Raw genomic sequence first — 23,781 nt, 5'->3', positions numbered from 1 at the left:
AAGAATTTGGTTAAATATTCATATTTTGACTAATAATAGGACTGCTTTTAACATGTTTAAATGTAGAAAATGTATGGATGTATGATACTATGTTTTTATTTAAGTCAAATAAGTTGATTTTTTTCAGCTCATCTTTTCCTCTCATTTGAAAGCTGAAGACATCTTCTGGATTAAAAAATAAACAACCTTTCTCAGGCAGGATGTGATGAAGGGCTGCTGTTGCGGTCTACAAGAGTTTCCAAAAAAACCTCAGGAGTTCACTGTCACGCCATGGACTTATTTCTTCTTCTTCTTGGTCTTCTTGCCTCCGTCGCTCTGCTGAGAGCTGCTTTCACCCGCGCCGCTCTTCTGAGTGCGAGTCTTTAGTTTGGGGATCATTTCGGCTACGTAGAACATGATGTCTTTACCTGGAGCACAAATACGGAGACTTGTGATGCCTCTCCATGGCGCCTCCTAAACCCAACAACCTCATCACTGGCCCCTGAAGGCCATACGCGCAACTAACCCGTCCTGTGTGCGCACTTACGAGAGGTGAACTTATTGACACACAGGCTGCCATCCTCCTGCTTCAACTGAACTCGGACCCGACCTCTGAACTGCACATCCCGGTTCCACTCTCTGGGATGCATTTTGTTCTGGGGAAAGAAAAAAAAATCAAAACTTCATGAGGTGCCTGTCCACCTTCAGACCTATTAAACCCTCACCTCCACGTAGACGTTCATGCCGGCGGCTGTTAGGACGTCACGGATCTCACCGCAGGAAGGGTTCTCCACCGCCTGCGCGCGCGCGCACGCACGCACGCACGCACACACACACACACACACACCTTCAATTTCTATGAAAGTATACCAGCTAAGTCACAAGAAAACCGCTAGACTTCTGTCAGTCGTCACCTTCTCAGCAGGGATTCTTCGTCCTTCGGCGAGAGTCTTCTTGCTGTTGATGTAGACGGGATAAACACAGATGAACCTGGACAAAAAAAGTGTTATTAGTGATGCGATCTTGCAATGTAGCCACAAAATGTTTCACGAACGTAGGTTCGGTTGAACGAAAACAAGAGTTGTATTATTATTGTGCGTCTTGACCACGTCATTGCTCGCCGTCTACGGAAGCCCTTTAGGGACAAACTTCACGCGGCTTCAGCCCAATGGAACAACCAAGCCCACATTAAATGTGTCTAATGTGCCTGCGCGACCGAACAGAAGTACATAATCCCTGCCAATAAAAGAACAGTTTAGTTATCCTTAACTATTCAAGTATAAATGCTGAATTTGTACGTCTAATACAAAGCGATGCACAGTTAGCGTTAGCGTTAGCTCAGCTAGCTTCTGCACCAACAACTCACCGCTCCTTGTCGGCGGGGTTCGCTGTTAAATTAGCCATCTCTGGCGGTTGTGTTGCCCACCTCTCCGTATTAAATGCGGGCTGAATGCTAAGGTAAACGACAACGTTAAAATCCCGTAGTCAAACACGGACTCGTGTGGATTCTTGTACAGCACATTTACCGTGCTAACACCACCGAGATTTTCGCCTTCTTGCTAGCACCGCCCAGGCGGTCTGGGCCTGTCACTTAATCAAACCCACCACTGGACAGTTCTGTGGCGTTCCAGAGCGTTCGGATATTATCAGATGTTCGACTTTTTCATACACACATAACTTGTATTCACTCAACAAAGTAAACATATAGAAAAGAAAGCCATATTATAAGACACGATTTGGATCATGTTAAAGTGACAATTATTGCGTTTGTCGAAAAAGATACGTCTCTAAAGTGACTTCTTGAACGCCTCTCCCGTGGGTAGAATTGAGCTCCAGTTCAGCAGTTTTCCACGCGGTGTCGCTTCGGCGCTGACAGTGGGCGGGCGGAAAGAGTGTTTGGTTGGGTGACGGGAGGAGGCGGAAGTGACTGTCGAATGCTCGAGGCGCCAAAATTGAAGCGCGAAAAGTGCGAGATAAGGAATACAATAAGTATTGAATATACAGTTGAGAGATTTGATATCTGGACTGGAGGTGGGTTGTGGGAAGTGGACTGCATAGGTCTCGGCCGACGGCCTATATGGGCCCGGTACGACGAGACCGGTGCGCCACGACCTCCAACAAACCAAAAGAGATACGAAGAGCTGGTGGCGGTGGAGCGGAGGGAGCTGAAGTGCGAGTGCAACCAAACTGTACCGTGAGTGTAACAATGGGCTGTAGCTCAGATGATGTTAGCGACGAAGGGGCAGAGGAGATGGAGTACACACAGGTTAAAATAGCAAGGAAACAGTCATGGTCAGAAGCAAGCAGCGGGAAAGATCATGATGGAAGACAAACAAAGAAAAAAATACGAGCTAAAACAAATGGCAAAGAAGAGTCAGATGAAGAATACAAAGTTCTTATTACAATGAGCAAAGATAAAGGACATTTTCACCCAGTTCATCTGACTAAAGCAATTGAAAAAGAAATAGGGAAAGTTAAATACGCCAAAATGCTCAATAACAGAAGAATACTAATTTCGACAGCAAATAAAAGACAGCAAGAAAACATTATGAGATTGAAGTACCTTGATGGAGGAGAAATAAAAGTACACATACCAGGAGAGGCAGCAGTAATAAGAGGAGTTATATCAAACGTACCGTTGGAAATGTCCATGGATGAGGTGAAGAGAGAAATAAGAGGTGGCAAAATAACAGAAGCTAGACGACTCCAAACCAGCAGAGGAGGAGTAAAAAGTGACAGTTTGTCTGTATTACTTGTATTTGAAAAGACAATACCGACAGACATACGTATAGGATGTATGAATTTTAGGGTGAGGGAGTACATTCCTCAACCACTAAGATGTTACAAATGTCAGAGAATGGGACACACGGCACAGCAATGTCAGTGGAGGCAAAGGTGTGCAAAGTGTGGTGGAGAACATGACTATGGGAAGTGTGCTAGCGATGCTAAACTAAGATGTTGCAATTGTGGAGGAGAACATAGTGCCGCATATGGCGGCTGTGAAGTGCAAAGACATGCCAAAGAAGTGCAAAAATACAAAAGAGAAAATAAGGTATCATATGCTGAAGCAGTAAAGAATATAGGTATGTGTGTAATTAAGCAAAATAAACCAGTAGAGAATCAGGAAACTCATATAGACCAGACAGGACAAGTAGTAGGGCTTCCTCAGAGAACAGACCATAGAAGATCTCAATCAGAATGGAATGCTCCTCAACAGAAATGTAATCATAAGTGTGCAATTGAAGAAGACACATTAGTAGTAAATAAAAAGAACTTTGTAGCTTTTATATGTAAAGTCATCAATGTGGCCACGAGGCAGGAAAGGAAAAGTGACAGGATCAAAACGGTTGTGGAAGCGGCAGAACAATATTTAAACATCAAAGACGTGAAAGCAGAAGAAATACATAGTATGTTGACTATACATAATGATGCAGGACCTCAGAACGGTAATTAAAATCACAATGGTACTCCACATCCTACAATGGAATGCAAGAAGTTTAATAGCAAATGGACAAGAACTTAAGAAATATATAACAGAAAGTAGCAAAAGACCTGATATTATATGCGTGCAAGAAACGTGGCTTAGACCACAGCTGGATTATGTGTTGAATGGCTATGAATCAGTGCGATTCGATCGAAAAGAAAACCAAGGGGGAGGGTGTGCAACATTTGTGAGGGATGGAATAATATATAATAGAATAACAACAGCAAATGAAATAGAATGTGTGATTGTTGAAATACATCAAGCAAATACAAATATAATCATTATTAATATATATAACCCCTGTAAACTACTAGATGTTGAAACAATGGAGAAGATAATAAGGAGGCATGGTGGTAGAGAGATCTGGTGTGGGGACTTTAATGCACATAATAGTTTATGGGGAAGTAAGCAAACAGATCACAATGGAATAGTAGTAGAAGAACTCATGGATATCAGACAGTTAGTATGCTTAAACAAGGGAAATGGAACAAGAATAGATATACGGTCAAATACAATGTCATGCATTGATTTAACTCTGGTCTCACATAGCTTGGCAAGTTCCTGTGAATGGTATGTAAATGAAACCACAAGTATAGGAAGTGACCATTTTCCGATAAGTTGTACAATAAACGCAGAAGTAGATATCAAAGAAAGACACAGACATAAAAAGTGGTGCTTTTCAAAAGCGGATTGGAGAAAATTCAGGGAGGAATGTAGTAAAGCAGCAAATTCAATATCAATGGAAGGTGGCATAGAGGAATGCACAGTTAAGATCACAAATAAGATAATAGAGGCAGCAATGAAAAGTATACCGTGTAAGTCAATTGGAGGGGAAAGGAAAATGGTTCCATGGTGGAATGAAAAGTGCACAACAGCTGTAAAAGAAAGAAATTGCGCATTAAGAAGGTTAAGGAAGAACCTCAGCCAAGAAAATGTAATAAATTATCAGAGGAAAAAAGCTATAGCCCGAAGAGTAATTAAAAACAGTAAACAAAACGCATGGAGGGATTATTGCTCTGCCATAGGAAGGGAAATTAAGATAGGAGATGTATGGTCAATGTTAAAGAAGATGAGTGGGAAAAACGTGTTTACTAAAATACCTATATTAGAAGATAAGGGAACAATGTATGTGACTGATAAAGAAAAAGCAAATGTGCTGGGGAAAAAGTTTGCAGGGGTGCATAGTGGAGACCATCTGGATGAAAATCATAGACGAGGGAAGGAGAGGATGATAAAAAAGAATAGGGATGTGTTACTAAAACAGGATAGTGAGGAGAGTGTGATGGATGTTGAAATTAATATCAATGAATTGCTAATAGTATTAAATAAAAGTAAAGATACTGCAACAGGAGAAGACCAATTGAGTTATATTATGTTCCAGAATCTACCAGAAAATATGTTGGGAAAAATATTAGATTTATTTAACAAAATATGGGAAGAAGGGATAATACCAAAGCAATGGAAAAGTGCATTAATTTTACCATTTAATAAACCCGGTAAGGATCCAAAACACCCTGTGAATTATCGACCTATTGCTCTAACATCACATCTATGCAAATGGATGGAGGAAGTTCTAGTCAGAAGACTTAACTATTTCCTTGAAAGTCGAGAGTTACTTACAACTTATCAGTGTGGGTTTAGAAAAGGACGATCAACAATGGATGCTGTAGTTAGAGTAAGTCAGGAAATAGAGAAAAGCTTTAAAATGAAAGAGTTGATGAATGTTGTGTTCTTTGATATTGAAAAGGCTTATGATTCCATGTGGCGGGAGGGTTTATTGATTAAGATGAATAGGATGGGAATTAGAGGTAGGTTCTATAACTGGGTCCTTGATTTCATATCGAACAGAAAGTTCAAAGTTAAAGTAGGATCAGAGATGTCAGAAGAATACAGTATAGCAAATGGTATACCACAGGGGAGTGTAATTAGCCCAGTTTTGTTTAACATAATGATAAATGATATATTCATGAATCTGGATAGAAGGATTGGGTCGGCCCTACACGCAGATGATGGAGTGATTTGGGCAAGGGGACGAGATTCTATAAATGTGACAAGTAAAATGAAGGAAGCAATAAAGAAGATAGAACAATGGTCATATGACTGGGGATTTAAGCTATCACCCAATAAAACATGTTACATGACGATTACCCGGAAAAAAGGCATAAAAAATCAGAACCTGATGCTATATGGACAAAACATGATAAAAGTAGATCATTTTAAATATCTTGGTATGTGGCTAGATCAGAAAGGCACATGGAAGACCCATGTGGAAAAGGTAGAAGAGAAATGTAAGAGGATAATAAACTTAATGAGAGCTGTTACAGGTAAGGAGTGGGGAGCAGATAAACAGTCACTAATATATATATATAGAGCTTTGATGAGAGCAAATATAGATTATGGAAGTTTTGTATATGGAGCTGCAGCTAAAACACATTTAATGAAAATAGAAAGAAATATTCACAAAGCATTTAGGATAAGTACAGGTGCAATCATATCAACACCAATTAAAGCAATGCAGGTTGAGTTAGGAGAAGTACCGTATGACCTGAGAAGAGATCAACTTATGTTAACATACTGGAGTAGACTTAAAGGATGTAGGCATGGACATCTGGCCAAGAATGTGATAGAGGAATGTTGGGAGTATAATACAACTAAAAGTAATAGCTTTGGGTGGGTAATTAAAGATAAAATAGATAAATATAACATAAAAAATATACATATTAATAATTCTACACCCATAAGCAATATCCCTATCTGGCTATTTCCGAAACCTGAAGTAGATATACATATAACAGAGTTAAAAAATAAATGGAAAGATAATGAAAAAGGACATAAGGCAAGTCAATATATTAAAAACAAATATTATGGTTACTTAGATATGTATACAGATGGATCAAAAAGCGAAGAAGGGAAGGTGGGGATTGGAATTTATGTACCAACAATGAATTATAGCATCATTAAAAGATTACCTGACCAGCTATCGGTTTATACAGCAGAAATGATGGCAATTATTATAGGCTTGCAATGGATAGAGGAAATAAAACCAGATAGAGTGGTATGCTGTGTGGACTCTCTGGCAGCATTATATAGTATTAAAAATATGGAATCAAGTCGAGAGGATTTATTATTAGAAATACATCAAAACTTATTCCAACTACATATGTTAAAAATAGACATAAGATTTTGCTGGGTGCCTGCACATGTAGGGGTGGAGGGGAATGAGGTGGCAGATAAAATGGCTAAAATGGGAATTAGAAGGAATGAAATGATAGATATACCTGCTGGTAAAGGCGAAGTAAAGGCAATAATCAAAAAACAAATGATGGAGAAATGGCAAAATAGGTGGGATGAGGGTAGTAGCGGGAGAAAGTATTATAAAGTACAAAAATCTATCAGCACACAAGGGGTGAAGAGAAAAAACAGAAAAGAGGAAATAGTGTTAACTAGGATGAGGCTCAATCACACCGGGTTAAATGACAAGATGTTTTTGATAGGGAAATGTAAATCAAAAGTATGTATGGAATGCAAAAGTATAGAGAACGTAGAACACATATTACTACACTGCAAGAGATATAGGGAAGAACGTGTAACGTTAAGGAAAAGAATTAAGAAGATAGGAAGGGAATGGAGCATTGAGGGTATCTTAGGAACAGGTGGGGAGGGGGAAAGAGATATACAGAGGGCAGTGATAGAATATTTGAAGGACACAGGATTATATAATAGAACATAGATAAGTATTAGAATATTTTAGTATTATATTATATAGTATTATATAGTAATATATAGTATTATATAAGTATTATTATTAGGATTATTATTAGTAGTAGTATAAGTAGTCTCCTCACTATCTAAGATAGCATAAAGTAAGATACTGTATATGGCCCATGTTACATACTCCGGTACAGTAGGTGGCGGTATGCACCTTTTCAAGTCATGGTTGCAACCCGCCATTAAACTAAAAGAAGAAGAAGAAGAAGGCGCTGACAGTGGTGGCGGTGAAATGCCCGGATGTTGTTGTAGCTAGCTCTTTTAGCACATCGGCTAGCCGCCGCAACGCCGCTGCCTACTGCCGCTACGCTCTGCCGCAAAGGGGACTTACTAACCTTCTCACCCCCCCTGAGCGATACGATCCGTCTGTTTACGGCTTTAACACAACGTTGCTAACTTATCATGATCAATTTCAACCGAACGACTCGTTGATTGTCGGCGTGATTGTAGATTTTTGCGAGCGGTTTGGCGGGACTTACCGGGGTTAACAATACGGGAGCTAAAAAGGCTAAAGCTAGCGTCGAAACAGGCCCCCCGTTTTCAGGTAGCTAACGCAGCTAGCCGAGCACTACTGCGGCTGTCATGGAAGACAAATCTTTCACCAAGGAATTAGACCAATGGATCGAGCAGCTCAATGAGTGCAAGCAGCTTTCAGAAGGCCAAGTCAGGACACTCTGTGAGATGGTAAGTTTTCATTTGCTTGCACGGGCTTCGCTTATGGCCTACATTGCGAAATGGGTCGCGACTAATTGCTGGCGTGGTATTTGACGGCTAGGTCTGCGTTCATCCCTGCCGCCTCGCTTGAAACTCGACGGGCGCTTATAAATCATCTCAGCTTGACTTAAATTAGTTATTGTTTGTCGATCGGCCGTTTGTCACGCCGTCGGAACCCCAGAAATGTAATCGTTTGCTGTCGCTCCCTGTGAATAGACGGAGCCGCTTTTTACTGCTCTGTGACGGGGAACGGTCGCCTTCTGCTTTCACACCCTGACTCAGCAAATGTTGGAAATGGGACCTTTCGTCGTCTCTGATCATGTTTGTACAGCCGTGCTTTTACGTGGCGGCTGTCAAAGTGTCGTCTGTACCGCGCCCTGCCTTTTATCGATCATCTTTTATTGCATCAAGATGGAGCTTTTACGCTGAAATATACCGGAACACTCATTCCGTCTGCGCTCGCCTTCATGTTGCAGTCCTAGTCCCCTTTATATCCCTATTATCACACTATTGTACATGTTCATTTTTTAACAGGACCGCATTTCCTTCCTCGTGCAAGATTATTTATCATAAAATAGTTTCCTCATGACGGTATCATAATTTCTCTTATGAAGAGTTCAAAGTGTGTCTAAAACTGCTTTCTGGTGTGTCATGTCACACTTTTGGGGTGTTTTTCATCCATATTTAGCAGAACGTGAAGTTATCGACTCACGGGCCTTGCTTTCATTTTGTGTGGCGGTGGACGCAACCCTAAAAACCAACGTTCACGTGTTTCCTGCGCTGATTTTTAACGATAACGCACACGTCGGCAAATAAAGTCAAAATACTAAGAAGGGAAAAAAAACTGTTGTGATCTCGTGAGGGAAAAATCGAAGATAAACATTGAAATGTTAAAGTTTTTAAAGTCTGAATATTATGAGAGAGAAACAAAACAAAGTAGGACTTTTTGGGAAATTGGGTTGCAGACAAAGGTATGAGAATAAAGTCAAAATACGACGGGAATGAAGTCGTAACCACGAGAAGAAAATTTACATGAACAAAGCAGAAATATTTGAAAAACAAAAACAAAAAAAGACAGCTGAGAGTTAAGTCAAAATACTATGACAAAATGGTCTGAATAAACTTGTAAAATGTCATTTTAGTAGCGTAGGAGTTGAAATATCAAAGAAAAACAGTTGTACTATTATGAGAAACAAAGTTGTCATTTTTTGAAAATTAGGTAGGAAAAAAGTTATATTGTGGGAATAAAGACAAATTTACAAAAAGAACGTTGAAATATTTGGAAAAATTAAATGTACGCTTAAGAGAATAAAGTCAAAATATCAAAGTTGCAATTTTACCAGAATAAACTTGTAATATTATGAGGACAAATGTCATTTTAGTAGCATAGAGTTGAAATATTAAAAAAAGTCATTAAAAATAAAAGTTGTAATATGAGAAGCAAAAAATAAAGTTGTCATTTGTGGGAAAATAGTTCCATTACTACAGGAATAAAGACATCATTTGGAGCAGAACATTTACAAGAAGAACTTTGAAATATTTTGAGGAAAAACCCCCAGCAGAAACTTAAAAAAATGTAATTTTAAAGTCTAAATACTAAGAGAAAAAATTCACAATTCTACAAGCTTGTAATATGAGGAAAAATGTCATTTTCGTAGCATAGAGTTGAAATATGAAAGAAAAAAGTCTGAATATCATGAGGAACAAACGAAACAAAATAAAGTTGTAATTAAAAAAAAAAATAGGTTGGGGAAAAAAGTTGAAAAAGTAAAAATATGGAAATAAATTCATAATTATGAGAAGAATCTTGAACTATTCAGAAAATTATAAATAATAAACAGCAGAAAGGGGGGCACCGTAATTATTTGCAACTCGTGAAAATATTCCAAGAAAAAAGTGCATTTTCCAAGGATAAACTTGTGTACTGAAGAAGCAGAGCTAGGGTGCCATCTAGTGTACAGGGTGGGAACCGCAAGCGTTACACTGTTTGTTTGTGCGCCAAATCCTCCTGTAATGTCAGAAAGAACTGCTTTTGTTTGCAGGCCAAGGAGATTCTGACCAAGGAGTCCAACGTTCAGGAGGTGAGGCTTTGTGTTTATGTGGCTGGCGGCGGCTGTGAGAGAACGCTGTTGATGTCGGGGTGGGGCGGGGTCTCCCTCCTCTTTTTAGGTGCGATGCCCGGTGACTGTGTGCGGCGACGTGCACGGCCAGTTCCACGACCTCATGGAGCTGTTCAAGATCGGCGGCAAGTCCCCGGACACCAACTACCTGTTCATGGGCGACTACGTGGACAGAGGCTACTACTCGGTGGAGACGGTCACGCTGCTCGTCACGTTAAAGGTAAGCTTCCTAGCCAGGGATCCGCCGAGGGGGAACCAATCAGCTTTGTGCGTTTCGTCAGGTGCGTTTCCAGGAGCGGATCACCATCCTGCGAGGAAACCACGAGTCTCGGCAGATCACGCAAGTGTACGGCTTCTATGACGAGTGCCTGAGGAAATACGGCAACGCCAACGTCTGGAAGTACTTCACAGACCTGTTTGACTACCTGCCGCTCACCGCGCTGGTTGACGGACAGGTGGGCAGGGCCGCCGTCATCGTCCTCCCGCTCACTCTTCTACGTGAGGTTTCTTGTTTCATGGTTGTCTCCTCCTGCAGATCTTCTGTCTGCACGGGGGTCTGTCGCCCTCCATCGACACTTTGGACCACATACGAGCTCTGGACCGCCTGCAGGAGGTCCCGCATGAGGTAGGGCATCATGGGCACGGTACAAGACACTTCTCAACGAAGCACTCACACACGCCGCACGCAACACACGCACACACTCATAGCACTTCATTGATTTATTTATTTGTATTAATGTCTCTTCAGTTGTTGTTGCTTAATTTATTGGTATTTATGTTTCTTATGTTCTTATTCTTTTTCTTGTGTTTTTCTTTCTTTTTTGGGAGAATGAACAGAAAAAGAATTTCATTGCATAGCAGAACCACCAGTTTTACTGTGCATATGACAATAAAACTCTTGAATCTTGAATAAACCAATGCCTCCCACCCTTCCTCATTCACAGGGCCCCATGTGCGACCTGCTGTGGTCGGACCCCGATGACCGTGGTGGATGGGGCATCTCCCCCCGAGGTGCGGGCTACACCTTCGGGCAGGACATCTCTGAAACCTTCAACCACGCCAATGGACTCACGCTGGTGTCCCGCGCCCATCAGCTGGTCATGGAGGTAAAAAAAAAAAAACAAACAGCAACTCTAATTTGGTGTTTTTAAGTGGCGTTTCCTTGGCAACGGCAGGAAACAAACATGCTGCTCCCACAGTCTTCTCGGCTTGTTGCTAGGCAACCCCTTGTGTTAACGGCTTGTGTTGGCGCAGGGCTACAACTGGGGCCACGACAAGAACGTTGTGACCATCTTCAGTGCTCCAAACTACTGCTACCGCTGCGGCAACCAGGCGGCCATCATGGAACTGGACGACACCCTCAAGTACTCTTTGTAAGTAGTCCGCTTCTCACAAGGGACACACACACACGCTCACATGCCTCTCTGCCCCCCCTCCCCACAGCCTTCAGTTTGACCCTGCCCCCCGCCGTGGCGAGCCCCACGTGACCAGACGCACTCCTGACTACTTCCTGTGAATGTTCAACGCCGTCCCCCTCCCCTTTCGTCAGTCGCCCACAAGTTTCACCCACTGCCCCGCCCTCGTTACTGTATCGAGAAGAAAAGACGTGATTGGCTGGGGAGAGGGGAGGAAAAACCTCCCGAAGAGTTAAACGTAGCGTTGTCCCGCCCCTCCACACAGTGGTGTTCTCACTCTGCCGTCATTAACGCTGTGCTTCTGGAGTAAAAAAAAAAAACTACACGTGCAACAAAGATGTTACTACTTTTTTGTTTGTTTGTTTGTTTCACACATGTTTTTAAGACAACATAATAAAACTTCCAAGGTGGACCAAATGTGCCATATTCTGATCCTTTTCCAACTATTTTTCTTTTTTACCTCACCACAACCTCGTGTCACCACATTTGTGCTTTTTTCTCTTGCAAGATCATTTGGAACAAAAGAGGGGGGAAAAAAAGTTTGCTTCAAGTAGTCCAGCTGTGAGTTTTAGCTGCAGCGCTGCTCATCAAGTCAGCAAGTATATTCCTGTCATTTGAATAAAGACTACAGACCTATGGAATAAAATGTCCTATTGACAAACCCATGGCCTGACTCAGCCTCTTTTCTCTTGAGAATAACTATTAGCTGCTCGTATGATATTACGGTAGGATAGGAAGTAACAGGTCTGAATGTGTTGACGATTAGCTTGATTTAAAGTTACTGACTTAAGTTATTTCATATGTCGCATTAAAGGAGTAATGAAAGAATTTCACTATCACCATGTCGCTGTACGACTCGTGAAGATGATAAAACGAGTCCTAATATACGCAGGATTTGTTGAATTGTAAAACAAATAGATGCGATCTCTGCTGCCTCCAAGACTCCAGTGTCGCGAGATGTTGCCACTGGCTAACGTGGCTAGCAGGAGCTAGCTCCGCCGTGGCTGCTTTAAAGGTGTATACGTGAAGGCTTGTAGTTCTTTTGTCTCTAAATACCTTCACTTCTATGTAGAAACGTGTTTGATTGTTAGCTTAATTCTGGTAAGTTCTGACAGTCCCGATGTTGGAGCTTTGCTCGGCTTAGGATAGCCAGTGCAAGCTGAAAACAATACTTTTACCAAACGTAGGCGTACTGTGCGCACTTGTTCTGAATCATTAACAAAACATTACATTAATGGAAAAATAGCTGTGAAATTATTCTTATGGACTTGTCCTAATATTAATTATGCTCAGAGCCTCTGCTTTACTTTCCCAGTATCGCGAGAGACGGTGAGATTTTGGCGCTGTCTAACGTGGCTAGCAGCAGCTAGCTCCGCCATGGCTGTTTTAGGTGTAAAAAGGTTTGTACTTTCTCTTGTTTCTAAAGACCTCCACTTGCATGTAGAAACGTGTTTGGTTGTTAGCGTCAGTCTTGTAAGTTCTGACAGCCTCGATGCTTAGGTTAACGAGTGCAAGCTAAAAACAATACTTTCAGCAAACCTACTAGTACGTACTTTTTTATTGTTACTCTGCTCTATTTATATAAAAAAAAAACACTTCATTCATCGACAATGGCTGTGAAATGTACATGTTTTATGGACTTCTCGTAATGTTAATTGTGGTGGACGAGAGACTGTGCCTCTTGTTGAGTCTACTTTCATTCTTTGACATTTCTAATGTGAATAATAAGGCTGCTGATACACTGTTGAAGTGCTGAAGATGAGAAGGGGCGCAGATGGAGGATGTGGTTCTTCACCTGCACGGACGGGCTGAAGGACTCCGTACTTGGTTAGAGACCACAGAGAAACTCCTGGAGCCGTTTACCTGCCGACCCCCTCCGGTCTTCACCCCTTGGTTCCCAGACACAGCAGCGGAGCGCCCCCCGCCCATCCGACCCGCCAAACGTGCCCCTGTCCTCAGCGGTGGCTGTCACAGCCACAGCCAAGCGCACGGAAGCGGCGTCTGCGGTCCTGATGGCCAAGATGGCGTGGCTGTTTCCACATCCTCACGCTGTTCCCTCCCGCCCCCGCAGGACACTGCTGCGCGCTCCCCTGACAAAAAGTGTGTCAAATGCTCCTGGAGCGTATTGACTTCGAGAGTCTCGCTTCAGCACTCGCCTTCAGTCTCCAAGCGCTTCCGTGGCGCCGTGTCCCTGCACGGCCTGCACCCCCGCCAGAGGTCGAAATGGGTCATCAGTCGGCACAACTGTGGACAGCGAGACATAGAACAGGTGCGTGGGATGCTGGTACTTGGGGACTGTGCTTTTGGCTCATCCTCCATCTCGCCCTCCTCCACAGGTGTGGCGAGCAGTGACCGTCGCCATGCAGCGCTCCGGCTTGGCCACGTGCAACGCCAACATCCAGCGTGAGTGCGCAGAGATCTGGGTGTTCTGTGACGTGGCATACGCGGAGCCGGTAGGCCGCCTCCTGAAGGAGCGCCTGGAGCTGTCAGGCTCCATACGCCTGGTCGTCCACAAGCTGGGAAGCGTCTTCAGCTTGTAGCGCCACCTTTCCAACCCGGCAACACTGCAAGCTTTCAAAGCCAACGAAAAGAAATGAAAGTCGAGTCTCCGGTCTCATCATGAAATATGTCATTTTATCGTGGAAGTAAAAGATTTTAACTGATTTGTGAGTGTTTGTGTCGTATCGGCAAATTATGTTGACGTGTGGCTGAACACAAGCACATTTTGTTCTAGAAAAAAAGCTGCTGCAGCGGCACGTGACGGCGATGTATGAATGGGGGCAGCCTGACACCATGCCCATCCCCCCTCCTTTGTTGCCATGCAGCCGCTTGTCAGTGCCGCTTGAAATCTAGGTTAGCGGATGTGACGTCACAGTCCAGCCTCCCGCACCCACTGCAGTTCACTTGACGTTTGTGGTTTTCGCGCACGTTCATCGTGCAAATGCACCAAATGGTAGTAAAGTCCCGTGTCGTTTGAAAAGAGCCGTGATTCAAAACGAGCCGAGTTTTGGTCGCTAACCCCGACACATCGGGCGCCGTATAAACACACGTCTACACACATGCACGTGTATATGATTAGTGTAAATAGGTAATACATATGTATCAAAGCTATTCATAGTCTATTATTTTAACATACATTCCGTTTCTGGCGTTTTTAGCCTTTAAAAGTACTTTTACTACGGTATTCCAAACCGGATGTACTTTCTTCCTTCGCTGCATTGACTGTCTCGCTGTCTACAAAAGCCAGTCGGGAGGCTGCCCTTTTTGAGCTATTTTTTCAGTCAAAACAAATCAAAGCTTTGGATATCTCCATTTGAAACACTTCCTGTCGAGCTGTCGGTCCTGTGCTTCGCCATGAAGTCCACTTTTTGTCCCGCTCGACGCCTGGCGGCAAACTAAAACGGTGAGGGTTTAGCTGCTCGCTAACAGGCTAAGCTAGCAGGGGCACGCATTGTGGTTTCCTGTTTCCTTTTCTTCCTTCTCGTCGAGTTTTATTTCAAAGAGTCTCACCTTTTCCCGCTCTATTGCACTGTTAAACAGCACCGATGCCAACCTGTGTTTTGTTCTGGTAAAGTGAACGTTAAACGTCAAAATCTGTCAGCTGACGTGTGACGTCACAAGCTTGACTACCCGAACAGCGCCAGCAAAAGAAGCTTTCATTAGTTAATCTTAATACATGTTATTTTGTTATTTTATGTATATAAATAAGAATGCTTGAGTAAGGCATGAAGCAGTAGTAGTAGTAATTGTACTGTTGTGTAGTACTCTGACCGAGCAGACACAATGATGTTTTATTGTGTAATGTATTTGGAAAAGTCACTTCCTGTTGTGTTGCAGGTTGTTGCCCCAAATGTCGCCGGCGCCGCCACCTCAGCTGAGACTTCTGTTCATGAACGGAGGCGGAGCTTGGCGGCCGCCGCTGGGACTAAAGGGATGACAGGACAGTAGTGGACATGGAGACAGAGGAGACGCCATATTTACTCGGCCAACGTTCTCCCACTTAAACCCTCTCAGGCAAAGAGCACACGTATATTTTTGTATTTGCATTCAGGGCTGTTTTTGCTAGCCGTCATGGCGTCGGAGGGCTTTCAGTACCGCGCGCTTTACGACTACAAGAAGGAGCGGGAGGAGGACATCGACCTGCACGTGGGCGACATGCTGGTGGTGAGCAAGGGGGCGCTGCTGGTGCTGGGCTGCAGCAGCGGTGCCGAGGAGCGGCCTTCCGAAATTGGCTGGTTACCCGGCTTCAACGAGACCACGCAGGTAGGGCGCTGCCGTCTCCGTGGCGACGCAGACAACCCGTACGCATCCACGTCTCCCAACCATCTCCCCTGACAGGAAAAAGGTGACTTCCCGGGCACCTACGTTGAGTTTGTTGGCAGGAAGAGGATGTCTCCGCCCACGCCAAAGCCCCGCCCACCTCGGCCACCATCTGCCGCTTCAGTGCGGACGGACTCTGAGTCAGAGAGTGAGTGAGCGTGACGTGGACGTGTCACGCAGACGCTGACTCTGCTTGTTTTCAGGCGTCACGTTGCCGGACCTCCCAGAACAGTTTGGACCGCCTGACACGGCCCCGCCCCTCCTCAGCAGACTGATGGAGGCCATCGAGACCAAAGGTATGCATGCGAGCGTCCTACGTGGGGTTCATGCTCGATATCTTTCTGATGTGTGCTGGCGTGCAGGTGTGGACAGTCCTGGCGTGTACCGTGGCGTGAGCACGGGAAGTCTGGACTCGCGGCAGCTGGCCGACACAGGTGAAGAGATCACATGACCACTTGGTCAGCCACCCCCCACCCCGTCTGTTTTAATTAACGTCGGCGTGTTTGTTTGCAGACCTGGAGCAGATGGAGGTGTCGGTGCTGTGCGACGGGGTGGTCCGCTTCCTGCAGGATCTCCCCGGGCCCGTCCTCCCGTCCTCGCTGCAGGCCGACATGATGCACGCCGCGCAGGGTTGGTGTGACCCACCCCCCCACATATGTTCCAGTCAATCATCAGTGATGTGATCCCACTGATCTCACCCTGTCCTCAGAGGTCCGAGACCTGGAGGAGTGCGCCCGGGTGCTTTTAGGCGTGGCCAGCTCTCCAGCCTGCCCCGCCCAGTACGGCCTCACCCTGCTCAGCGTCGTCCGACACTTCGCCAGACTCTGCATGCACGCCGCCCGGAACCAGCTGAGCGTCTCCAACCTTGCAGAGACCTTCAGCCCGCTTCTGTTTCGACACACGGCGACCGGGTCGGTCTCAGGCACACACACACACACACACACACACACACACCCATGTGACCTTCTAAAAACACTATTAGAAAAAACTATTAAAAACATTATTAGAGCCCTCTAGACATGAAATAGCACCCCTATATTCACCCTTTCACTCTGATTACCCAATATAGTAGCTATATTAGAAAATAAGACATAGAAAACCTGTTTACGACCTTCTAAATAAATATTTTAACATGATTACAGCCCTCTAGACATGAAATAACACCCCTGTAGTCACCTCTACACTCCTATTACCCAATATGAGACATAAGAGAAAATTAGCCAGACTCGCATGTTTGCAGTGGGAGTTCCTTGCTGGTGGTCCTTTTTGTTTTTTTAACTTCCTGTTCTGTACAGTAGTTCCTGCGGTGGCTGTCTGTCACATGAATGCAACATTACTGCCACCTGGTAACCAGTGTAGGATACTACATACCATCACAACGTCTGTGAATGTGTCTTCTAGATGCCTTATACTGTATTTTTACTTTGTTTAGACCATTTTATGCTTGAAAGTGCTTCATTTGGGCCAAACAAATAGGTAGTGTTTGCTGCCATGTGCGTACTTCTAGACTAATACCAGGATGTGTTCAACCACCAAACAGCACCATTTATTAGTGATAGAAAGTGTTGGGGGTTGAATGTACCAAATAACAGAGGGTGATGTCCGTGCAGCGCTCCCGTGAGGATGAATGCCGTCCTGTCGCACATAAAAATAGAAGAGTTCTGACTAAACACGAGTTGCGTTCTTTTCAGGTCCGAGTCTGGCCCGGATCCTCTTGTCCAGGTCCTGGAGGTTCTGATCACCAGTGAGCTCAACATGAACCAAGCAGCTCCAGGTAACATGCTAACTTGATGCTTTACGGGTTCATCAGTAATCCAACATGGCGGTATGCCTGGGGGGGGGGGGCTGTTGCCATGGTTACGTTCCAGATGCTGACATCGCTCTTGTGCTCACTTTCAGCTCTGCCTCCCAAACCGACCAAGTCCTCCACGGCCGCCGCCTCCTGCAGTTTCAACAACAGCATGGCGCTGCAGGACGCCGAGTGGTACTGGGGCGACATCTCCAGGTAACGCATGCCAAACGCATGTTTTTGGCGCACACTGCAAAGCCTCTGCTTCCTGTTTCCAGGGAGGAAGTGAACGAGAAGCTGCGAGACACCGCCGACGGCACCTTCCTGGTGCGGGACGCCTCCACCAAGATGCACGGAGACTACACGCTGACGCTGAGGTGAACGCCGTCCGCCCCATCCTCGCCACGCACACGCCTTCATGACGCCATCACGAACGTATGTCTGTGCACGCAGGAAGGGAGGCAACAACAAACTCATCAAAATCTTCCACCGGGAGGGCAAGTATGGTTTCTCAGACCCGTTGACCTTCAGCTCAGTGGTGGAGCTCATCAACCACTACCGCCATGAGTCTCTGGCGCAGTACAATCCCAAACTGGACGTCAAGCTGCTCTACCCGGTCTCCAAACACCAGCAGGTACACTCCGCCGGGTCACCCTGATGCCTCGGCGGCCTCTGACGCACTCTGATGTCACGCAGGACCAGGTGGTGAAGGAGGATAGCATCGAAGCCGTGGGGAAGAAGCTCCACGAGTACCACCTGCAGTACCAGGAGAAGAACCGTGAGTACGACCGGCTTTATGAGGAGTACACAAGAACCTCTCAGGTACACACACTCCACGTCCTGTCACCCAAGGCCCGACATGAAGTCTTGATGTCTCGTGTGTCTCCTTCTCGGTTGGCAGGAGATCCAAATGAAGCGGACAGCCATCGAGGCCTTCAACGAGACCATCAAGATCTTTGAGGAGCAGTGTCAGACGCAGGAGCGCTTCAGCAAGGAGTACATCGAGAAGTTCCGTCGAGAAGGCAACGACAAGGAAATCCAGAGGTAGGCTGTTAACCTGGCAACTGTGCTGTACAGCTGTTTCCTTGGGAACTCCACCACTGTTGCACACGCACACCAGCAGAGGGCGTAGCTTGGTACCAGCATAACCTGTATCTCTAGTCTTTTACTCATCTCTGATCACATGATGCTGCCTGGGACCCGCCCACAAGTGTCCCGGCTGAGTGTCCCCCTCTCCCCCCAGGATCGTGGAGAACTATGACAAGCTGAGGTCCCGCATCAGCGAGATCGTGGACAGCAAGCGCCACCTAGAGGTGGACCTGAAGAAACAGGCTGCAGATTACAGAGAGATCGACAAGAAGATGAACAGCATCAAACCAGACCTCATCCAGCTGCGCAAGACCAGAGACCAATACCTCATGTACGGCCCCCCCTTCCTCAAAAGCTGCACCACACTAGTCATCGGGGACTAGCATGTTGCTAACCTATGTGTGTATGCACGCAGGTGGCTGACGCAGAAGGGCGTCCGTCAGCGGAAGTTGAATGAGTGGCTCGGCCTGAAGAACGAGACCACAGAAGAGTAAGTGGACTCACCTCTCGCTGACTTGTTAGGACACCCACTGTGGTCTTCAAGTCAGTCACGACGTTCGGAACATCATGTAAACATCTTCAGTTGAGGACCACAAAAAACAGTCACACTCAACTCAATGCACCATTGACACTTTAACTTACTACTGAAAATTAACACAGCTGTTACTTTACCTCACCGCTGCCACTCGAACCCACCGATCCCTGAACTCACCATGACACTTGAACAAGCAACTGAACTCAAACTCACTACAGACACCTGAGCTGGAAGCCAGTCCTGTTAGGAATGGAATATGTGACACTGTTTTGTTTTGTGCGTGTCTAAGATTATCTGCACACACACACACTTTCTAGATGTGCTACCTTGTTTCTTTTTAACTCTGTGAGAGGAGCATTTACATATTTGGCTGTCCAAACTTCTATTGACTGGATCCTAACATCCCAACCACTGAAAGGGTTTTGTGTGTGTGATGCCTTTACTGCTAAGGTGTGTGTGTCTCCCACGGCAGTGAGTACAGCATGGTGGAGGACGAGGAGGACCTTCCCCACCACGACGAGCGCCTGTGGCGTCTGGGAAACATCAATCGCGTTCAGGCCGAGTCGCTGCTTCGCAGCAAGAAAGACGGAACATTCCTGGTCCGAGACAGCAGCAAGCCCGGCTGCTACGCCTGCTCTGTGGTGTACGAATGAATCCCTTTCTTATCATACATATGTAGTGTTGATGCTAGCCATGCCAAGGTGACCTTGGTGTGTTTGTGTGCCAGGGTGGAGGGCGAGGTGAAGCACTGCGTGATCAACAAGACTAGTACGGGCTTCGGCTTCGCTGAGCCGTACAACCTGTACGGCTCCCTGAAGGAGCTGGTCCTGCACTACCAGCACACCTCCCTCGTCCAACACAACGACTCCCTCAACGTCACGCTGGCCTTCCCCGTCTACAGCCAGCAGAGACGCTGACCACCGGCTTCATTCCAACATGGCTGACCCGTCCTTTTCTTCTTCCTGACACCTCACTTCCTGTCAAACTGCTAGTCCGGCTGTCACAGAATGAAGTGTCAATCACTCTGGACCCGCCTTCTGAGGTACTGACGGGTCAAAGGGCAGCATGTGGACACATTCCAAAGACGACCCCCCAACTCCCCCAGCTCAGGTGCTGTGATGTCACGCAAACATTTCATCAGCAAACACATTCAGTATTCACACCTCCACGCTCTTATTTTGAAATGTGGTTTGTGCCCTCCCCCCCACCTTGTCTCCAACATTACTATTAATAAAACACACTTTCTTCCTTCTTACGACGTTGCCACACCTGAGTTGAACGACGAGCGACATCCCGCTAGTGCACACGTGTCAACCTGGTGCCCTGGAGGGCCGAGACGCTGCAGGTTTTCTCTCCAACCAGTTTCTTCAGCAGGTGATTTCATTGATGAGCTCCTTCCCTCAAACTGAAGGTGTTGATCATTAAAATCACCTGCTTTAGTGACTGGCTGGAAAGAAAACCTGCAGTGTCTTGGCCCTCCCTGGCACCAGTTTGACACCCCTGCTCTAGTGTCAATTGTAGAGAGTGACGTAAGAAAAGCGAGCGGGTTTTGGTGAATGGGAAAAAAAAAAAAAAAAAAAAAAGTTTATTTGAGTCAGCAGTGTCCAAGGGAATCCCCCCCCCAAGGTTAGTCCCAAACGAAAGACGACACGGACATGCAACACGTCATATCTATTTAGACCTCGTGCACTCCACCCAGTTGCCATGGCAACCGCCACAGACAAACAACCGGAACTTGCTCACGCTTGGTTCTTCCACAATGGCAGAATCAAAGGAACCGTGTATGACATGAGCGAGCGGGTTCTAGAAGGCTACAAGTCCAAACGTGGGGCACGGGGGCGGGGCCACCAGTCTCTGACCTCCCACCGTGAAGCAAATGTGTAGCTAACATTTAGCCGTGCTAACCAATTTACAATTTAAACCAAGAGGGAAAGACAGGAAGTGGGTTCCTCTGATGTCCTGGAAGGGGCGACAACTTCCTGTCCTTGTAGAGCCTGTGATTGGACGGAGACAGCTGGTGTCACCCCCAAAGGGGCGGAGCTTAGAGCCCCCCCTCAAAGCATGTTTGGTGAGTGTTCTCAAAAGAACAACAAATGTTTTTTGGGGGGGCAATGTGGGCGTGCTCGCAGGGCGGCGGCCTTAAGAGGTCTTGACCAGGTCGTAGACGTAGATGTGGAAGTCGTCGTCAAACTTGATGAAGTAGACGGAGGGCTTGGCCTCCACCTGATGGATGACCATCCCCGAACGCTTGCCGCCGTCTTCTTTGGCGTACTCCACCTGCTTGCCCACCAGGCTGTCCACCACCTCGCCGGGCTCACGCTCCGCCGCCGCGTTGTCGTCTGTGCACACAGGAAGAGGTCATGCTAGCTGCATTAGCATGTGCTACAGCACAGTGTTGCATTCAGGCACCACTCACTGGAGTCGGGCATGATGCGCAGGTCTCCCTCCTTGTAGTCGTCCAGCAGCTGGTACATGTACAGGACCGGGTCTTTCTCATAGGTGATGTAGAACCACGATGTCATGATGGGAGCCCGAGCCAGAACCATCCCACGCCACTCCTCCTTGGGCCCGTCCTCCGTCTCGAACATGTGCTCCACCGCCTTCCCGATCATGGCGTCGGCCAGCGGCGCATCGCTCACCCGTGCCGGCGCTACGACATTGAAAAACGTACGATATGTCCATATGTAAGCGTGGGACGCCGCCTGATGTGGTGACTCACCAACGGGGTCTGGAAGAACCTCAAGGCCCAGCACGCGCTGGTCGCTGTGCAGCTCCAGGCCGTAGATGCAGTCGAATCCGTCGTACTTGATGAGGTACAGGGACGGGTTCACTGGGACCTGGTCCAGGACCGTCCCCTTCCACTGGGACGACTTGCCTGCGCGGTGCACAAAGGCAGTCATCACATGACCCCCATTCCCACAGCGCACATCCCGCCTGAATGCAAATGTCACATGACTTACTGCCCTCCTTCCAGATGTGCTGGATCCTGCATCCCACCATGTTCCTCTTGGGGGGCGACAGAGTCCTACTAGGCACCACACACCTCTGCTTCCTTGGGGGACAACGCACACAGTAACACACCTGACCCTCTGTACAAAAAGACGCTTCCTGTGTCTCACTTGTGTGGATTCTTCTTCTTCATCATGCTGGCGGACACGCCCGAATGTCCTGGAAGACAAAGTCACCCTGCTTTGAAGACAAACGTCCACAACCGCATGCCAACATGGCTGCACGCTCACCTCCATCCGCTCTGGGCCGCGCCGCCTCGGGGCTCTTGAAGGGGGTCTTCATTCATACACCTGCGGGAGGGGGAGGGACGGTGGGGGGAGGGGAGGGGAGGGAAAAAAGGAGGAGCACCAGGAATTAGACTGGGCCCGGAAGCATTGAGCCTGGCGGGAAAGGACACGTTCCAGCTGTGGGGAAGAAAAAAAACACTCATCTGAAAAGTTTAATTCTTCAAAAACAACAACTTGAAAACCAGAACCAGGACCGGACAAAGGAATTGGGTATCTTGATGGTTCCTGCTTCCAAAACGTTGTGACGTCATCTACATGCACACGTGTACCATTCATTGTCACTGTCAGGCCGTCATCTGTTCACATGCACGCGCGTGTTGTCACATGTTTTCTCTGGGCGGTGACGTCGTGAACCCGCCGCGCGTGTTGCGAGAAGACTGACCAAAAAAAAGGAAAAGCGCAAAACGTGTCGTCTTCTTGAGCTAACGATGCTAACCTCGTTAGCATCACAAAAGTAGCATCCAAACGATGCGCCAGTGAACAAAGGGGAGGAGGAGGTTGGGGTGGGCGGCTGAGAAGAGACAAACGCGGGCGCCAACACGGCACCTTGGCGCGAAAGGACAAAGCTCTACAAAAACGGCTGCGTGCCGTCAAACCTTCCGCTTCCTTACCGACAAGACGATCGGCTGCCCCCCACAATCGTGATCGAACTCCTAGATTCAACTGATCCTCTTTGCCACCAACGGGGCCGCCTATGGGCCAAGCTAGCCGTGCTAACAGGCAGACACGGCGGAAGTGAGGGCGCGCTGCCTCCAAAGTTAAAGCCTGAATACAAAACGATGCACCAGTGGTTGGTACTGTGAGCGCACGCAATGTCACATGTTCGAATCCGCGTCCACGTAAGGTCATCGAGGACTAAACTGTCCAGTGATAACCAAATCATCCATGTGTCGTTATTTTGAGGTAAGTATACTTTACACAAAGGAGATATTCGAAATACAACACAATGCCCTTACTCGTTTAAAACAGTACAGTTGATGAAAACCAGACAATCCTCGAGTAATGATGCCTATCAAACGTGTATTACTGTCAAGGTTTTCGATAGTCAATCCTAATAGCGCAGTGACTTTTAATTTAAAAATACACAACCGGAAGCGGGCCAACATTCTTCCACCGAAGAGTCCCGCCTTTTCTCCTCTTGCCAAATAGTGTGTTGCCAGTTGTGATGGGCTAGCAGCAGCTGTTTCCTGCGAAATACTGAGCTGTTGCGTTCGTCACGGCGGCGCGCGGGCCGGGCTTCTCTTGGTGCATGGTCACATGACAACTGCGTTC

General features: G+C 46.5%; 5 protein-coding genes across 10 annotated transcripts; 3 read left to right on the top strand and 2 right to left on the bottom strand.

The window, feature by feature from the left end:
• Window positions 1–80: 80 nt before the first annotated feature.
• Window positions 81–1,819, bottom strand: srp19 (signal recognition particle 19). Of its 2 annotated transcripts, XM_054774041.1 has the most exons (6): window positions 1,506–1,819; window positions 1,346–1,432; window positions 894–969; window positions 705–776; window positions 527–635; window positions 81–407 (listed from the first exon to the last, which is right to left on the bottom strand). In XM_054774041.1, the coding sequence occupies exons 2-6, from the start codon at window positions 1,381–1,383 to the stop codon at window positions 277–279; spliced, it is 426 nt and encodes a 141-aa protein (XP_054630016.1). In that variant the 5' UTR covers window positions 1,384–1,432; window positions 1,506–1,819; the 3' UTR covers window positions 81–276. The 2 variants fall into 2 exon arrangements, with proteins under 2 accessions (XP_054630016.1, XP_054630015.1); XM_054774040.1 differs by having other exon boundaries at window positions 1,346–1,816.
• Window positions 1,820–7,525: 5,706 nt separating this feature from the next.
• LOC129180031 (serine/threonine-protein phosphatase 2A catalytic subunit beta isoform) lies at window positions 7,526–12,143 on the top strand. The gene is made up of 8 exons (XM_054774031.1): window positions 7,526–7,915; window positions 9,988–10,026; window positions 10,115–10,285; window positions 10,347–10,520; window positions 10,601–10,690; window positions 11,010–11,171; window positions 11,320–11,438; window positions 11,509–12,143. Exons 1-8 carry the CDS (start codon window positions 7,814–7,816, stop codon window positions 11,579–11,581), a joined length of 930 nt encoding a protein of 309 aa, XP_054630006.1. The 5' UTR covers window positions 7,526–7,813; the 3' UTR covers window positions 11,582–12,143.
• Window positions 12,144–12,290: 147 nt separating this feature from the next.
• zgc:101664 (uncharacterized protein LOC450064 homolog) lies at window positions 12,291–14,143 on the top strand. Of its 4 annotated transcripts, none has more exons than XM_054774038.1 (4): window positions 12,291–12,581; window positions 12,796–12,880; window positions 13,231–13,749; window positions 13,817–14,143. In XM_054774038.1, exons 3-4 carry the CDS (start codon window positions 13,255–13,257, stop codon window positions 14,018–14,020), a joined length of 699 nt encoding a protein of 232 aa, XP_054630013.1. In that variant the 5' UTR covers window positions 12,291–12,581; window positions 12,796–12,880; window positions 13,231–13,254; the 3' UTR covers window positions 14,021–14,143. The 4 variants fall into 4 exon arrangements, with proteins under 4 accessions (XP_054630013.1, XP_054630010.1, XP_054630012.1 ...); XM_054774035.1 differs by having other exon boundaries at window positions 13,210–13,749; XM_054774036.1 differs by having other exon boundaries at window positions 12,418–12,495; window positions 13,210–13,749.
• A 533-nt stretch (window positions 14,144–14,676) lies between these two features.
• On the top strand, window positions 14,677–20,598 carry LOC129180025 (phosphatidylinositol 3-kinase regulatory subunit alpha-like). The gene is made up of 17 exons (XM_054774020.1): window positions 14,677–14,883; window positions 15,318–15,743; window positions 15,819–15,948; window positions 16,004–16,096; window positions 16,163–16,234; window positions 16,314–16,430; window positions 16,510–16,711; window positions 17,492–17,574; window positions 17,700–17,805; window positions 17,868–17,966; window positions 18,043–18,223; window positions 18,286–18,411; window positions 18,491–18,633; window positions 18,833–19,009; window positions 19,094–19,168; window positions 19,686–19,856; window positions 19,941–20,598. The coding sequence occupies exons 2-17, from the start codon at window positions 15,552–15,554 to the stop codon at window positions 20,128–20,130; spliced, it is 2,157 nt and encodes a 718-aa protein (XP_054629995.1). The 5' UTR covers window positions 14,677–14,883; window positions 15,318–15,551; the 3' UTR covers window positions 20,131–20,598.
• Window positions 20,599–20,711: 113 nt separating this feature from the next.
• Window positions 20,712–23,357, bottom strand: spinb (spindlin b). 2 transcript variants are annotated; one of them, XM_054774033.1, is made up of 7 exons: window positions 23,121–23,357; window positions 22,453–22,512; window positions 22,333–22,381; window positions 22,174–22,265; window positions 21,933–22,088; window positions 21,630–21,863; window positions 20,712–21,552 (listed from the first exon to the last, which is right to left on the bottom strand). In XM_054774033.1, the coding sequence occupies exons 2-7, from the start codon at window positions 22,502–22,504 to the stop codon at window positions 21,353–21,355; spliced, it is 783 nt and encodes a 260-aa protein (XP_054630008.1). In that variant the 5' UTR covers window positions 22,505–22,512; window positions 23,121–23,357; the 3' UTR covers window positions 20,712–21,352. The 2 variants fall into 2 exon arrangements, with proteins under 2 accessions (XP_054630008.1, XP_054630007.1); XM_054774032.1 differs by having other exon boundaries at window positions 22,453–22,626; window positions 23,121–23,353.
• Between the last annotated feature and the right edge of the window lie 424 nt (window positions 23,358–23,781).

This window comes from Dunckerocampus dactyliophorus, chromosome 4 (assembly GCF_027744805.1).
Source record: "Dunckerocampus dactyliophorus isolate RoL2022-P2 chromosome 4, RoL_Ddac_1.1, whole genome shotgun sequence".
NCBI lineage: Eukaryota > Metazoa > Chordata > Actinopteri > Syngnathiformes > Syngnathidae > Dunckerocampus > Dunckerocampus dactyliophorus.
Note: the sequence above shows the minus strand (reverse complement) of the source record. Positions and strands in the feature narration are given on the sequence as shown.

What these genes read in the sequence shown, in the direction of transcription:
- srp19 (XM_054774041.1), bottom strand. Translation starts at nt 1,383, where the DNA reads ATGGCTAATTTAACAGCGAACCCCGCCGACAAGGAGCG. An exon ending in AACCCCGCCGACAAGGAGCG is followed by an intron (nt 970 to 1,345) that starts GTGAGTTGTTGG and finishes TTTTTTGTCCAG; the next exon opens with GTTCATCTGTGTTTATCCCG. An exon ending in GAAGAATCCCTGCTGAGAAG is followed by an intron (nt 777 to 893) that starts GTGACGACTGAC and finishes GCGCGCGCGCAG; the next exon opens with GCGGTGGAGAACCCTTCCTG.
- LOC129180031 (XM_054774031.1), top strand. Translation starts at nt 7,814, where the DNA reads ATGGAAGACAAATCTTTCACCAAGGAATTAGACCAATGGATCGAGCAG. An exon ending in CGCTGCTCGTCACGTTAAAG is followed by an intron (nt 10,286 to 10,346) that starts GTAAGCTTCCTA and finishes GCGTTTCGTCAG; the next exon opens with GTGCGTTTCCAGGAGCGGAT. An exon ending in CCGCGCTGGTTGACGGACAG is followed by an intron (nt 10,521 to 10,600) that starts GTGGGCAGGGCC and finishes CTCCTCCTGCAG; the next exon opens with ATCTTCTGTCTGCACGGGGG.
- zgc:101664 (XM_054774038.1), top strand. Translation starts at nt 13,255, where the DNA reads ATGGAGGATGTGGTTCTTCACCTGCACGGACGGGCTGAAGGACTCCGT. An exon ending in GACAGCGAGACATAGAACAG is followed by an intron (nt 13,750 to 13,816) that starts GTGCGTGGGATG and finishes CCTCCTCCACAG; the next exon opens with GTGTGGCGAGCAGTGACCGT.
- LOC129180025 (XM_054774020.1), top strand. Translation starts at nt 15,552, where the DNA reads ATGGCGTCGGAGGGCTTTCAGTACCGCGCGCTTTACGACTACAAGAAG. An exon ending in CATGAACCAAGCAGCTCCAG is followed by an intron (nt 17,575 to 17,699) that starts GTAACATGCTAA and finishes GCTCACTTTCAG; the next exon opens with CTCTGCCTCCCAAACCGACC. An exon ending in GACTACACGCTGACGCTGAG is followed by an intron (nt 17,967 to 18,042) that starts GTGAACGCCGTC and finishes CTGTGCACGCAG; the next exon opens with GAAGGGAGGCAACAACAAAC.
- spinb (XM_054774033.1), bottom strand. Translation starts at nt 22,504, where the DNA reads ATGAAGACCCCCTTCAAGAGCCCCGAGGCGGCGCGGCCCAGAGCGGAT. An exon ending in GCACATCTGGAAGGAGGGCA is followed by an intron (nt 22,089 to 22,173) that starts GTAAGTCATGTG and finishes TGCACCGCGCAG; the next exon opens with GCAAGTCGTCCCAGTGGAAG. An exon ending in GCGCATCATGCCCGACTCCA is followed by an intron (nt 21,553 to 21,629) that starts GTGAGTGGTGCC and finishes CTGTGTGCACAG; the next exon opens with ACGACAACGCGGCGGCGGAG.